The 17,475-nt window shown below is 39.1% G+C and overlaps 1 protein-coding gene across 5 annotated transcripts in view; it reads right to left on the bottom strand.

Annotated features, from left to right (window-relative positions):
• Positions 1–17,475, bottom strand: part of LOC133553138 (kelch-like protein 29) — a 600,020-nt gene that overhangs the window by 29,476 nt on the left and 553,069 nt on the right. Inside the window, exon 13 of one of the 5 annotated variants that reach the window (XM_061901011.1) lies at positions 9,907–9,931. The exons of the other annotated variants lie outside the window; for them this stretch is intronic. Within the exon in view, the coding sequence (XP_061756995.1) occupies positions 9,919–9,931 (13 nt within the window). The 3' untranslated portion in view covers positions 9,907–9,918. Of the gene's footprint in view, positions 1–9,906; positions 9,932–17,475 lie in introns of those variants that run through there. 5 annotated transcript variants of the gene reach the window in all.

A 17,475-nucleotide genomic window follows, 5' to 3' on the forward strand; every position in this document is an offset into this window, starting at 1 on the left:
GAACATGATGCGCTGGCGCCACCATCTGGTTGAGTCCCGCTGAGATAGAAGGACGCACACATCTCGTTCCGACACAATTAACCGGCCGATGGAGGTTGATACGAGTCAATATGTATCATACGAGGTTGATACCTCCAGCCGAGTTTGACTCAGCTGGAGGCACAGCGCTGATGAAGACTGAAGGACGACTACAAACAGCTGCCACTGATGACAACACACTACAAAAGCACGTTTGCATTTAAAAACTGCTTTTGGCTCCAAAACAGTACCAACATCTGAAGTAATCGGCTACATTTCCATCAGCAGACATGCCATTTTTGATGACATTGCCATTTTTGGTGTAATTACCATTTTTAGTGTAGCAGTATTACCATTGTTGGTAATATTGCCCTTTTCAGTGATATCATCATTTTAGTTTCATTATCATTTTTAGTGATATTACCATTTTTAATTTTCCTGAAGGAACTCTCCAGAAATAATCAATAAAGTACTATCTATCTATCTATCCATCTATCCATCTATCTATCTATCTATCTATCTATCTATCTATCTATCTAACCATCCATCCATCCATCCATTTTACCACCATTTTTGGCGATATTGCCATTTTTAGTGACAGAATTCTATTTTTGGCAGGATATCACCATTTTTGGTGGTTTTCATTGATTCAGAGTTTCACTTTTTATCTGAGTTCCTGGAGTGCGTATCCTGTATTAAAAACTGGTTGTCTTCAAATTTCCTCCAGATAAATTAAAACAAAACGGATATTCTGATAATTGATCCCGATAAAAAGATCCCCCTGATCAAGAACTCCCTTGGTGCTCTGGGTGCATCTGTTAAAAGCAGCCTCAGAAACCTTGGGGAAGTGTTTGATCAGTCCATGTCTTTGGAGGGTCACTGTCTCTATCAACTGTTTCTATCATCTCAGAAATATTTCTTAAGTGAGAAATGTGTTATCAAAATTGGATCTCGAAATGAACATTTACGCGTTTATTTCGCCTCGTATTTACTGTTGCATTCTCTCTTCACTCTCTTCAACAAGTCACCGCTAAAGAGACTTCAGACTGTACAAAATGCAGCTGCCAGACTTTTGACCGGTGCATCCAGAACAGCACATATCGCCCCCCTTTTATCCAGTCTTCATTGGCTTCAAGTTAAATTCAGAATTGAGTTTAAGATTTTAGTCCTTACGTTCCGGGCGATGCATGGTGGGCCCCCTCAGTACATCACTGACTTGCTATGCCCCTACACTTCAGGGCGCTGTCTCCGGTTTTCAGGCCAGGGACCCCCAAAACCTGTTTTAAAATCCGTGGAGACTTGGCATTCCAGGCTATATAGCTCCCTGACTTTGTGGAAACTTTTAAGAAACCTTTGAAAACTTCTCTTTTTAGTACAGCTTTTAGTTAATGCAACTTTCAAGTATCAATGAATTGTTGTTTTACTTCACCTATGTTTTGTACAGCGCTTTGTGATTTTATCTGTGAAAAGCGCTTTACAAATACAATGTACTTACTTACTTGCTTTTACAATTTTTTGTGATGGAGTATTACCCTTTTTGGTGGTGATATTGCCATTTTGGTCTATAGTATGTTGTAAACTCAACTTATTTTTTTTAAATAAAAAAGAAAAATATGTAATTCAAAATGTCAACAAAAATATTTAATGCAGCTGTGTAGTTTTGTATTTGAGTCATGGCAATTTTAATATTACTAAGTACTAAAATATTATTGTAAAAGTAAAAAAGGTGTTATAAAATCACCTAACATGGGTATTAATTTACCACAAAAATATATTGAATGAATGAATGAATGGTTTATTTTGAGCCATGCAAACAAAACAAAAGAATGACATAAAATACAAAAGAAATATATATATATATATACATTATTTTTACACCTACATAACATTACATGTGACTAATCTTTTGTAGATGTCAAGATTGGCTCAAAAGGGAGTGGGAAGAAGTAAACTTATTTGGTCCCACCCCTCTACATATACAATATATATTTACACAATATATAATACAATAATACATATAATATAATTCAATTCAGTGGTTGCTGCATAGATGCTATATATTATCTATATATAATATATTTAAATTCACACACACTTACATATATACATATGCACACACACATACATACACAACACATACATATATGTACACACACATATACAATCTATATACACATATACATATATATATATATATATATATATATATATATATATATATATATATATATATATACATACATATACAAACATAATCACATACATACACACATGCATATACCCAAAATACACACACACACCTACATAAATACTATATATATAATAGTACATATAATATACACTTTTGTCTAAACGTTATTAACAGTTTTTGGTGCCTATGGGAACAAGCTTTCATTTTGACTTTGTGGCTGTGGAGCTACTGCCCCTGATCAACAGGACCTGAGGACCACTCTTGCTATGTGTCCTATAGCCAGAGGAGTTATCCACAAACATAAGATCCCCCACTCGCCTGCCCTGTACTCCAGATAGTGTACTTATTATGTGTCCTATGCTGTGCATTAAAAGAGACGAGGGGAGCCCCCTGCCAGAGGAGTTATCCACGAAGGTCCCCCACTCGCCTGCCCTGTACTCCAGATAGTGTACCCAAATCCCTTTTCTTAGTTTCCATTGGCACCAATTTTTTAGTCAGAATTCATATTTGTTTTTACATTTACAGAATATTAGTATCACTCAAATTGCATATAGGATTACACACACACACACACACACACACACACACACCCACACACACACACACACACACACACACACACACACACACACACACACACACACACACACACACACACACACACACACACACACACACACACACACACACACACACACACACACACACACACACACACAATTCAATGTATTCCTCTTATTGATACTAATTCATATAGTTTACTAGTTGGGTTATGTCATAGAAGTAATAATAATAATAATGATAATATCAACAATGTCTAAACAATAATAATTACGATAATGATAACAATAATAATAATAATATGAACAATATTATTATTAAATATTACATTTGATATAGCATAAAATATACAAGCAATTCCATTCAACAGTTTGAATATTGTATTTATGCGTATATATTTATACTTTGAAATAAGTTAATTCCTAATAAACACTCTTAAAATTAATTAATAGGAATAACAAATTACTACAAATATTTTTTTCTATAATGTAGTGCAGTTGGCATAGGCTCCAGCCACACCTGTGACCCCGAGAGGGACAAGCGGTAGGAAATGGATGGATGGATGATATCTAAAAAATGTTATGTTTATGTTTATGAATCAAAATATATTTCTAAATAATTTTACAGTTAAAAAAAAACTTTAATAAAAGGGTATTAATGTACTACAAATATTTTACATTTTAAACAGGCTATAATATACTAGTGATTTCATTTAACAGTTTAAAATATCTTATTTATGCGTACAATTTCATAATTTGAAACACATTAATTCCTAATAAACAAAATTATATCGAAATAATTTAATTAATAAGAACAACCAATGACCACCACTTAGTATACAATTATTTTATATTTATATACACAAATCGAAGTGTATTTTTCATTAATGCTTAGTATACAGAAATATATAAAATCATTTTAAAAAATTAAATTTTGACCCCCCCATGCCCACTTGATGGTATCTCTCTAATCCCCCCACAGGCAACGATGACATCACTTATTGGCAAAAATGGCAGTCATGTGACATGTCTGATGGAGTCAGGCTGACAGACTGGCTCAAGGTCGGCCAAGACGTGCACACACATGCACACGCACGTACGCACGCACGCACGCACGCACGCACGCACGCACGCACGCACGCACGCACGCACGCACACACACACACACACACACACACACACACACACACACACACACACACACACACACACACACACACACACACACACACACACACACACACACAATTAACAGATGGATTAAAGCCCATTTCAGTGGCATGCATATAGTAAACCACAAAAATGGTGACAGCCCCCCCCCCCCGCTGCGTGTCACCTTCACATAATCCTCGTGGGACAAACATGTTTGATGCATGATTGACACATGGTAGTCCCTCCCGTTCGCCTTTGTACGTCCTGCATGTATGTCTAATACTGCACTTCTTCCAGCAGTGTCTTATTTAATTGCAGCGTGAAAGTCGTGGAGGTCAGAGACCACTCTATAAATAAACAGCAGACCCTCTGAGCTTATATAGTCGAGGTTATACCTTCTCAAAGGTCACTTGTAGCGGCGGCGGCCAACCGAGTTGGAACCTATCTCATCCTTACAGCTGCTAATTAGTGAGTGGCAGGCGCGTGGAAGGAGGACACGAGGAAGGACGATGGAGGAGAAAATGACATGTCAATCATGGTCAAATACATCAATCGTCACAACCAGCATCTTCTACCATCCATCTCAGTCTGCAAAAAAATCAGTCAAAGATTCTCAATATATGACAGAAGCACTCTACTGTTTAAAAAAAAACACTGATCAAAGATCCTCTATATATGACAGGAGTTTATTTCTTGCTTTTATTGAAGGCTGTGGATCTGTTGTACCATCTGGTGAATGTGGACCACTTTCTGTTCACACTGAACCACGTTTTAAGTTTGAATTTGAATCATGCTGAGACCACTTTCTAATTGGGTTTGTGGACCAAATTTGGAACCAAAAGTGAACCATTGGAAAAGGACGATGTTTGTGTTCACATTAGGGTTGTACGGTATACCACTACCGCGATACTAGTGAATCATATTCGGTACTATACCGCCTTAAAAAGTACCCGTCCCCCACCCGTCGTTGTCACGTTGTGTGCGAGCATAAAGCGGTGTTGTAACAACTTCAAAATTACTAATCCTCATTTCCATGGCGACAAATATAGTCCATTTATGTCAGGCATCACCCGTGTAGGACAAATACTAACTATTCATGCATCACTACAAACTGGTGTCATAATATTAGATGTATTAAAAGTGTTCTATAGTTGGCATAGTCAAGACAAGATATCATTGTGTCCAATAATTAACCTTAAAATCGATTGTCTTAACATTGAACACACCACACACGAGTGAATAAAGGGCATGCTTAGTCAACAGCCATACATGTCACACTAACGGTGGCCATATGAACAATGCCCACACTGTCATGAACATGTGCCTTATGGTGAAACCACACTAAATAACAATGACAAACACATTTTGGGAGAATATTTGCACGGCAACACAACATAAATACTACAGAACAAATTCCCAGAATTCCCTGCAGCACCAACTCTTCCGGGACGCTAGAATATAAACAAACACCATTGGTGGAGCTACACCTAACAGCCACTGTAATGATACCAAGTACAGGATCGTATTTAGTAGATACTACATTAATATTTTTTAGCATCACAAAATCTTATTTGGTTGTTTTTTTTAAATGTATATTATGCATATAAACTCAGGAAATATGTCCTTGGACACTTGAGGACTTTGAATAAGACCAATGTATGATCCTGTAACGACTTGGTATCGGATTGATACCCAAATTTGTGGTATCATTCAAAACTAATGTAAAGTATCAAACAACAGAAGAATAAGTTATTATTGAATTTTAACAGAAGTGTAGATAGAACATGTTAAAATAGAAAGTAAGCAGATATTAACAGTAAATGAACAAGTAGATTAATAATCCATTTTCTACCGCTTGTCCTTAATAATTTTTACAAAATAATAGAATTATAAATGACACAAAATGTTACTGCATATGTCAGCAGCTAAATTAGGAGCCTTTGTTTGTTTACTTACTACTAAAAGACAAATTGTCTTGTATGTTCATTATTTGATTTAAGGACAAACTTGCAACAAAAACACATGTTTAGTGTACCCTAAGATTTGTTGTTAAAATAAAGCCAATAATGCTATTTTTTGTGGTCCCCTTTATTTAGAAAAGTACCGAAAACATTTTTGGTACCGGTACCAAAATATTAGCATCGGGACATCACTAGTTCACATTGATTTTAAAGAGCATCCACTCCTGATCTGCTTTTATCAATCCAATCTTCGAAGACACTCAGGTTGTTTGGTCTTGAGAGAACCTCCTGCACATTGTCAGTAGTTTACTCTGCTTCGGCGTTTCTGAAATGGAGTCATCCATCACAATCTTCATTGTTATTCTCGCAAAGGCTGCTAATAAAGTCTGCAAGGAGTAAGACTTGCTTTATAGAAGTCAAATTATTCCCGGTAAGAAATCGTTGACATGAAATCTCAGTCATTAGGAAAGGACCTTGGAGAGAGACCCCATGTGGTGTCGGGGGTGTCACAGAGGGCAGGGGGTGTTTGCCAGGTTAGTGAGGCTTTAAGAATGGCGGCAACCCTGACAGCGCGCAGCGGGGTCCAGCGCCGTTAGTTTGCTTAATCCTGAGGAGCAAGGGATTAGCTCAGCAGGGGGAGCCCACCTCTGCAGGGGGGCTTTGGGAGCATCTTGTCGCTGACTGCTAGTGCCATGGCGGGGTGGGGTCTCCCTCCATGCGGCGCCACCCACCCAACTAACCTTCCCTGGAAAACTAGCTCCACCTCAACATGTGGAAATTCTGATCATTAGCCATGAAGCTCAAGAGAAAAGAAGAGAATGAGATGTCCCATGATCCTCTTGGTCCTCTTTGCTTCCTGGGAGCGATTGTATCTTCTCTCTCTCATCATCAACTCACTTCTTGCACGACCGTCTCTCGGGTGCTTGCTTTGCCAGCTGCTGATCAATTATAGGATTTCCTCTTATCACCACCTGGATGACTGCTTCCTGCTGTAGGCCCACAAGACGTACATCACCATTGCTTTGTTTTAAGACTTCAAGTGGACTATTTTAGGCAGTTAAGGGGAAGCCACATGGAAAATGTAGCAAGCTTAGCTAATATTTCCTCTCCATTAAATGTAGCTAAGCTACAGGTGAAACTGGACCAGCAGATTTGTAGCAAGCTACACAGCAAAAGTAACTTTCTAAATCAACACTACATACAGTGGGGCAAAAAAGTATTTAGTCAGCCACCGATTGTGCAAGTTCTCCCACTTAAAATGATGACAGAGGTCTGTAATTTTCATCATAGGTACACTTCAACTGGGAGAGACAGAATGTGAAAAAAAATCCAGGAATTCACATTGTAAGAATTTTAAATAATTTATTTGTAAATTATGGTGGAAAATAAGTATTTGGTCAACCATTTCAAAGCTCTCACTAATGGAAGGAGGTTTTGGCTCAAAATCTCACGATACATGGCCACATTAATTCTTTCCTTAACGCGGATCAATCGTCCTGTCCCCTTAGCAGAAAAACAGACCCAAAGCATGATGTTTCCACCCCCATGCTTCACAGTAGGTGTGGTGTTCTTGGGATGCAACTCAGTAGTTTTCTTCCTCCAAACACGACGAGTTGAGTTTATACCAAAATGGATACATGGATGATACAGCAGAGGATTGGGAGAATGTCATGTGGTCAGATGAAACCAAAATAGAACTTTTTGGTATAAACTCAACTCTTCGTGTTTGGAGGAAGAAGAATACTGAGTTGCATCCCAAGAGCACCATACCTACTGTGAAGCATGGGGGTGGAAACATCATGCTTTGGGGCTGTTTTTCTGCTAAGGGGACCGGACGATTGATCAGTGTTAAGGAAAGAATGAATGGGGCCATGTATCGTGAGATCTTGAGCCAAAACTTCCTTCCATCAGTGAGAGCTTTGAATGGTTGACCAAATACTTATTTTCCACCATAATTTACAAATAAATTATTTGAAATTCCTACAATGTGAATTCCTGGATTTTTTTCCACATTCTGTCCCTCACAGTTGAAGTGTACCCATGATGAAAATTACAGACCTCTGTCATCATTTTAAGTGGGAGAACTTGCACGATCGGTGGCTGACTAAATCATTTTTTTCCCCACTGTATGTACATAATATTGCCAAAAGTATTTGGCCACCTGCCTTGACTCACATATGAACTTGAAGTGCCATCCCATTCCTAACCCATAGGGTTCAATACGATGTGGGTCCGACACTTTTTGCAGCTATTACAGCTTCAACTCTTCTGGGAAGGCTGTCCACAAGGTCGCAAAGTGTGTTTATAGGAATTTTTGACCATTCTTCCAAAAGCGCATTGGTTAGGTCACACACTGATGTTGGTGGAGAAGGCCTGGCTCTCAGTCTCCATTTTAATTCATCCCAAAGGTGTTCTATTGGGTTCAGGTCAGGACTCTGTGCAGGCCAGTCAAGTTCATTCACACCAGACTCTGTCATTCATGTCTTTATAGACCTTGCTTTGTGCACTGGTGCACAGTCATGTTGGAAGAGGAAGGGGCCCGCTCCCAACTGTTCCCAGAAGGTTGGGAGCATGGAATTGTCCAAAATGTTTTGGTATCCAGGAGCATTCAAAGTTCCTTTCACTGGAACTAAAGGGCCAATCCAAACTCCTGAAAAAAAACCCTGCCACATCATAATTCCTCCTCCACCAAATTTCACACTCGGCACAATGCAGTCTCAAATGTACCGTTCTCCTGGCAACCTCCAAACCCAGACTCGGCCATCAGATTACCAGATGGAAAAGCTGGATTCATCACTCCAGAGAACACGTCTCCACTGCTCTAGAGTCCAGTTGCGATGTGCTTTAAAACGTGATGCAGCTGCTTGGCCATGGAAACCCATTCCATGAAGCTCTCTGCGTACTGTACGTGGGCTAATTGGAAGGTCCCATGAAGTTTGGCGCTCTGTACCAACTGACTGTGCAGAAAGTCGGCAACCTCTTTGCACTATGCACTTCAGCATCCGCTGACCCCTCTCTGTCAGTTTAGATGGCCTACCACTTTGTGGCTGAGTTGCTGTTGTTCCCAAACTCTTCCATTTTCTTATAACAAAGCCCACAGTTGACTTTAGAAAATTTAGGAGCGAGGAAATTTCACAACTGTATTTGTTGCTCAGGTGGCCTCCTATGACAGTTCCACGTTGGAAGTCACTGGGCTCCTGAGAGCGGCCCATTCTTTCACAAATGTTTGTAGAAACAGTCTCCATGCCTAAGTGCCTGATTTTATACACCTGTGGCTGGGCCAAGTGATTAGGACACCTGATTCTCATCATTTGGATGGGTGGCTAAATACTTTTGGCAATATAGTGTGTGTGTGTGTGTGTGTGTGTGTGTGTGTGTGTGTGTGTGTGTGTGTGTGTATATATATATATATATATATATATATATATATATATCCATCCATCCATCCATCCATCCATCTATCTATCTCAACTTAATGTACACATTTCCACCAAACAAGTAGGCAGAGAATAAATACTCAGTTTGATTGTTTAGTATAATAAACACAAACTGCCCTCTGTCTGGTTTTTTAACATTTCTTTTAACTTGCAAAGTTGTGCTGCCATGCACAAAATGAGGGTGAATACACTGGAAACAAATTAAATTAAAGGCAGGTAAACAATAATAGCAATAAATAAAAACCAAAATAAATATATCCTCTATTGGAATGGGGACTTTTCAGCACAGGAGAAACCACAGTGCAAAGCATTTGTTTCACAAAACAGACTCCATCTTTACACAAACAGAAATCAATAAAATTCATAAATAAAAGTTTCTGCTAGAACCCGAATTCTATGTAATCTTTTTTATTTTTTTACCATTGTTAACTAAGCAGTGTTGGGTAAATGGAAGTGACACTTTCCCACCGCCTCCTTCCTCTCTGAGTGGTTTGCTCTCACAGCAGTGCCCTGTCAAGTTAGCCAGAACAAAACAGAATTTTTTTTTTAACAGAAATGGTAAAAAATATGTCAATTAAATAAAAGTACCTGTTAATGGCCTATTGGTGCACCCTGCAACACACATAGTTATTTTAAACAAACAACACAGCAAGCCTTGCAATAAAATATTATGTTTATGAAGTGCAGGGTTTTATTTTGGAAGCCCTCAAGCGACATTTTTTTACATTCTGGTTGACTTTACAACCCTGCAGTGAATATGATCTGGTCCCAGCAGGTTGCTGCAATAATCGTGGATGCAGTGAACGGGGGACTATAAATCCAGAGTATCCTGAAAGGTTTTCATGGCTGGGCTGTGACCTCACACCGGATTTCTGCAACTTTGCTCTGTTGCTGTCCATCAACACCCACCGGCTATGTCGGTGGCGCGCATAATGGCGGCTCCGCCGGACAGCAGGATGATGTCAATGACAAGTTCTCGCAGTGGAAATTGGTATGTAGGATAAATTCAACAAAAAAAACGAGCAGAAGCTCCAAATGGGAAAGGAGAGGATGGGTGGACTTTCTTACATTTGTTTTTTTGACTTGACTTTTGTGCTTTTAATTTGGGTGAATCAGCTATTATCAAACGCATATCTGTTACACATCCAGTGGAAATCAGGTGTTAGTGGGGGATGCGGTTCCTAATGTGGAGGTGGGCGCAGTCGCGCATTGCGCAGACGGACGACAATTAATCCAGAAATTCCGGACACGGACGCAATTGCGGTTATGGATACCGTTTTTCATTGATATGCTAATTATCCTAAATGTTAATAAATATATACTTTGTATTTAGAGATGTTTGATAATATCAAACTGGCGATATTATCGGCCGATAAATGCTTTAAAATGTAATATCGGAAATTATCGGTATCGGTTTCAAAAAGTACAATTCCTGACTTTTTAAAACGCCGCTGTACGGAGTGGTACACGGACGTAGGGAGAAGTGCAGAGCGCCAATAAACCTTAAAGGCACTGCCTTTGCGTGCCGGACCAATCACGGCTTTTCACACATACAAGTGAAACCAAGCATAGTTGGTCAACAGCCATACAGGTCACACTGAGGGTGGTAATATAAACAACTTTGACACTGTTACAAATATGCGCCACACTGTAAACCCACACCAAACAAGAATGACAAACACATTTCGGGAGAACATCCACACCATAACACAACATAAACACAACAGAACAAATGCCCAGAACCCAGTGCAGCACTAACTCCTCCGGGACACTACAATATACACCCCCATACCCCTCAGGCTCTCTTAGCGAGAGCATGTCCCAAATTCCAAGCTGTTATTTTCAGGCATGTTAAAAAAATAATGCATTTTGTGACTTCAACAATAAATATGGCATTGCCATGTTGGCATTTTTTTCCATAACTTGAGTTGATTTATTTTGGAAAACGTTGTTACATTGTTTAATGCAGGGGTAGGGAACCTACGGGTCTCGAGCCAGATGTGGATCTTTTGATGACTGCATCTGGCTCTCAGATAAATCTTAGCTGACATTGCTTAACACGATAAGTAATGAATAATTCAGCTGGTAATCACAGTGTTAAAAATAACGTTCAAAATAAACATTCTCATGCATTTGAATCCATCCATCCGTTTCTACCGCACCTGTTCAAGAAGTCGCATTAATGGTCAAAAGTGTTTTATTTATTACTGGTTAGCTTCAGAATAATAATGTTATTAAAAAGAATAAGAGACTAATTATACTCTAAAAATGTTGGTCTTGCTTAAAAATGCATGCATTTAGTTGTTGTAATCTGGGAAAGTCCAAATAAAAGGAGGCGTAGAATTCTCTCGTCAGAGCGTGGGACGACACTGTACAAGGGTACAGGTCTACGGGTTTCTCCTCATTGAGCTAAATTGAATCCTGTCTCTGTTTAATTCCTTGCTTCTCGTCTGTTTAATAGATGTCATCAGTGTTTGCGCCTGCCAGTTGTATTCGGTGTTATAAATATTAAAATGGCTCTCACGGAAATATATTTTTAAATATTTGGCTTTCATGGCTCTCTCAGCCAAAAAGGTTCCCGACCCCTGGTTTAATGCATCCAGCGGGGCAGCACAACAAAATTAGGCATAATAATGTGTTAATTCCACAACTGTATGTATCGGTATTGGTTGATTTAGTAATCGGTAATTAAGAGTTGGACAATATCGGAATATCGGCAAAAAACACATTATAAGACATCTCTATTTGAATCTCTTTGTATTTTTTTTTTTTTTTTTTTTTTACAAACAAATACATTTAATTGTGAGTGGAAAGTGCAACCAAAACAAGCAGTGGGTAACATTTTGTACCACTTACTGGGATTGTTAGTTTGAGGTACCAACAGCAGCGATGGGAGGGTACCTAAGGGGTTGGGGCTCCACACTCCTGATTGGTCGACAGTCAAAGGCAAAATTCTGTGCCATTCATACATCTATTCTCATTTAGTCAGGGACTAAACGAGGGACTGTCCAATCAATCATTTTTATTTGGGACATGTTAAAACATTTTTGCTCAAGTGATGAACGGCCCAAAAGGAGTGGGAAGAAGCACAGCTTGTCTAGTTGCTATGAACAAACGACTTAGCAACAGAGGCAAGGAAAACCTCTCCTGTGGGAAAAAACGTTGGACAGAACCTAAAGGCTTTGTGGTGTGGCCGTCTCTCTCAACCAGTTGGGTAAAGAGAGAGAGACGTGGTAGAGGGACAGAACACATCGAGAGAATAGAAATAACACCTACTGTCGTTCATTAGATTAGGATAAAGCAGAGCCCATTTGTTTCCATAACAAGTATCTCACAGGAATATTAGACACTTTACTTCAACAGTTCTCTTGTATACTTTGTGAGCCCCATCTGCTTGTACTGTTCTTAGCCCATGTTAGTACATTGTTTAAATGATCTACTCAATCCATTCCATAGTTTAATCCCACAAAGAAATACACTAAACACTTTTAAAGGTGTGTGTGTATATAAATGCTTTAAATTAAATGTTTTCCTAATATTGTATTTCTCTACTTTTGTCGAGAAATACTGTTGCACATTTCTGGGTAGTCCCTTTTTTGCTTTGTACATCATTTTACATTAACAGCGTTTTGAAAATACCGTGTAAGATAAGTTAGTTTCAGTATTTAAGGATTCAAAACGCAGGATGTGTATGTTCCAGTCTTATGTATTATTCTAATCTTTTTTGCAGTACAGTTAGTGAGTAAAGTGTATCACTACACAGTATTTCAGGTACAGTAACACCAATGAACAGTACATACTGTATACCAGTATGAAGTCACTTTGGATTCAGGATTTCTTTTGCCAGCCACCTTGTCACTTAGGTGTTGTACATGCTTGATATGTGGTTCCCATTCATTTTATTATCTGCTATAATTTCCAAAATGTTTTTCTTTTTCTTGCTATGCGATTTCTACACCTTCTGTTTGTGTTTTTGTTTGACAATTTTCCTTTCCATTTAACATTATTTTAATTTTACCTAATTTCAAGACTAATCAGTTTTTTCAACCACCCTTTTATTGAATTTGTTCATTTCCACGTCCTTTTTTTTATTACTTCCTGTAGGTTTTCAGCCAAGCAGAATGCAGTGGTGTCATCTGCAAAAAATTTTACTTTAGGTATTTTGAGCTTGTACAAATGTTAATAGAGATGCACAATTTTGAGAAAAAAACCTACCGTATTTTCATGACTATAAAGTGGTGATATAAGCACCACCCACTGAATTTAAGAGAAAACATTTTCCCATAAATTAGTCCCGCTGGACTATAAACTGCATGTTGTAAAATTAGTTTTTTTACAAAGAAATATTTTGTAAATGTTTATTTACATACCTTAATTGTTTCTGAACTACTGTATGTCTGTAACACGGCAGTAAAATGGATGCTCAAACACAACAGAAGTCATCGTAGCAGTGTAGCTGCGGAATCAGCTGGCTCTCCAATCAGCCAAACAGACTCCCGTATTTTTCGGACTATAAATCGCAGTTTATTTCATAGTTTGGCCGGGGGTGCGACTTATACTCAGGAGCGACTTATGTGTGAAATTATTAACACATTACCGTAAAATATCAAATAATATTATTTAGCTCATTCACGTAAGAGACTAGACATATAAGATTTCATGGGATTTAGCAATTAGGAGTGACAGATTATTTGGTAAACGTATAGCATGTTGTATATGTTATAGTTATTTGAATGACTCTTACCATAATATGTTACGTTAACATACCAGGCACCTTCTCAGTTGGTTATTTATGCTTCATGTAACGTACACTTATTCAGCCTGTTGTCCACTATTCTTTGTTTATTTTAAATTGCCTTTCAAATGTCGATTCTTGGTGTTGGGTTTTATCAAATAAATTTCCACAAAAAATGCGACTTATACTCTAGCGTGACTTATATATAATTTTTTCCTTCTTTATAATGCATTTTCGGTAGGTGCGACTTATACTCCGGAGCAACTTATACTCCAAAAAATACGGTAAATAATTATAGCTTGGGCGGTATAGCCTGGTTGGTAGAGTGGCCGTGCCAGCAACTTGAGGGTTCCAGGTTCGATCCCCACTTCCGCCATCCTAGTCACTGCCGTTGTGTCCTTGGGCAGGACACTTTACCCACCTGCTCCCAGTACCACTCACACTGGTTTAAAGGCCTCCTGAAATGAGATTTTCTTATTTAAACGGGGATAGCAGGTCCATTCTATGTGTCATATCTGATCATTTCGTGATATTACCATATTTTTGCTGAAAGGATTTAGTAGAGAACATCGATGATAAAGTTCACAACTTTTGGTACTGATAAAAAAGCCTCGCCTTTACCGGAAGTCGCAGACGATGACGTCACAAGGGTGAGGGCTCCTCACGTCCTCACATTGTTTTTAATGGGAGCCTCCAGCAGTAAGAGCTATTCGGGCCGAGAAAACGACAATTTCCCCATTAATTTGAGCGAGGATGAAAGATTTGTGGATGATGATATTGATAGCGAAGGACTAGAAAAAAATAAAAATAAAATAAAATAAAAAGCGACGGCTCCGGGCGGCGGCAGTGTGAGCGTTTCAGATGTAATTAGACACATTTACTAGGATAATTCTGGACGATCCCTTATCTGCTTATTGTTTTAATAGTGTTTTAGTGAGATTGTAAAGACATACCTCGAGGCTGCGGTGAACACGCAGTGTCTCAGAGAGAAGCCGAGGAGCCAAGCTTACAGCTGCCTTTTAAAAAGCTACTGCAGGAGTACGAATAATCCAATGATGTCTCCGGTAAGATATATATCACAATTTTCCCATCCAAAAACATGCCGGTTGACGTAGAGAAACATGTTGGCTTGACCGCTCTGTGTTTTAAAAACAAAGAAGGTGCTAAAGACAGCTCCAATACACCGCTTTCCACCAACAGCATTCTTCTTTATAGTCTACATTATTAATTGAACAAATTGCAAAAGATTCAGCAACACAGATGTCCAAAATACTGTGTAATTATGCGATGAAAAGAGACGACATTTAGCCGTAACTGGTGCTGAGCTATTATTTCCTGACAGTCCGTGACGTCACGCGCACGAGTCATTATTGCGCAACGTTTTCAACAGGATACCTCGCGGGAAATTTAAAATTGCAATTTAGTAAACTAAGCCGGCCGTATTGGCATGTGTTGCAATGTTAATATTTCATCATTGATATATAAACTATCAGACTGCGTGGTCGGTAGTAGTGGGTTTTAATAGACCTTTAAATGTAACTTAGATATTGGGTTTCACGATGTAAAATGCTTTGAGACACCAGAGAAAAGCACTATATAAAATATAATTCACAAATAACTCCACGGCGAAGTTTTGGAGAATTTACTGAGAACTTTACAAAACTGAAACAATACAAAAAGAATGCCATTGTAAGTTAATAATACTCATACAAACACTCATAGCTGTTGTTAGCATATTAGCTAATGCTAACGACGCTAGCGTCATAACTAGGGTTGGGTATCGAGTATCGAGTATCGATTGGAACCGGGACTAACTTTCCGATTCTCCCGGAATGGTTCAAAAGTTTAAATTTCGATTCCTAATTTCGATACCCAGTCCGCCGACCGGAAAATAAGAATAAGTCCGCCGACCGGAAGAAGAAGCCGCTGAACACCAACGAAGAAGCGCCCGCCGCCGGAAGTGTTAGCATAGCCGAGCCTATGTAGCCGATTGAGTCAGTCAAGCATGGATAGCAGGCGTCGGCGGTCGAAAATGTGGCTTTATTTTACTAAAAAAAATAAAATATCGGCGAAATGTAACACGTGCGACAGGACTGTTTTGTGGTTAGGAGGGTGCACGTCGAACATGATGAAGCACCTCCGAGTTCATGGTGTAGAAATAAATGCGTGTCCCGTCTTCAACGCGCTGCGCCGACTGTCCTCTGCCTCTTCCTCTGGCTTCGGCTCCGACACCCAGCCTGGCACCTCGCTGACTGCACTGCAGACCGAATCCGGTAAGTAAAACAATATATTTGCAATAAATAATGTGTTTTGCGCCAACGTTGAGGCAGCTAACAAATTAGCCCGTGTATTTTTTCATAGACAATTTACAACCAGCTAGCCAGGCTCCGTGATGTGCTCAGCGTATTCCGTTCACCGTAGCGGCAATGGGGAAGATGTCGGTGCCACAGACGGAAGAGTGCCACAGAAAGGTCACTGCACACATAGTCAAAAGACTGCATCCCTTTTCAGAGGTGGAATCTCCAACATTTAGGTTAGTTAAGCAATAACGTTAGAGCTAAGCTAATTGATACCGGGCTAAACAGTAACAGCAACATTACATGTTTGTTTATGTTTGCAGGGATATGGTGAAAACTCTCAACCCAAAATACATACCACCTTCCAGGGACTACCTGTCAAACACATTGATCCCGGCATGGTAAAAGAAGAATCGGAATCGAGAATCGTCAGGAATCGGAATGGAAACAAAGAATCGGAATCGTTCGAATTCAAACGATACCCAACCCTAGTCATAAAATGTCAATAGCACGTACAAATATGCATGAAAACACTCCTACAGACAGCACACATGGGATGGTTTAGTAACTATCAATTGCTTTAGTTAAATTGTGAAACTTGAAAATGTTGCTTGGAGTGATGAATGAAGAATCCTACCGAGAAAAGACGCTATGGACGGTCTTAATTTTGGTTCAGGGCAAAACAGGAAGTACATGTTCAACTAGCAGCACCTGCAATGAGTGAACTTGTCCAAAACACGGTGCCATAGCACAAACAATAACACACCATTTAAGTCCTCTGCTGGCGTCTAATGAAAACTATTACCGTATTTTTCGGACTATAAGTCACGTTTTTTTTGTAGTTTGGCCGGGTGTGAGACTTGGCCAAACTATAAAAAAAATAAAATAAATAAAAAAATTAAAAAAATATTGGTTTGGCCTGGTGTCACCCCCTGCTGGACTGTGGAGAAGAGACTGCGACTTATAATTGAAAAATACGGTAAACACAAAACTTATTTGGCAATTAGCTGAAAAAAATTCCATAATTTTGCCACACCTTTTTATAAGCCGCAGGGTCGAAAGTGTTGGAAAAAAGTAGCCACCATTTACAGTAATTATGATTTCCTCTTCAAGATTGCAATTGT

The sequence above is a fragment of the Nerophis ophidion genome, linkage group LG05 (genome assembly GCF_033978795.1).
Source record: "Nerophis ophidion isolate RoL-2023_Sa linkage group LG05, RoL_Noph_v1.0, whole genome shotgun sequence".
Taxonomy (NCBI): domain Eukaryota; kingdom Metazoa; phylum Chordata; class Actinopteri; order Syngnathiformes; family Syngnathidae; genus Nerophis; species Nerophis ophidion.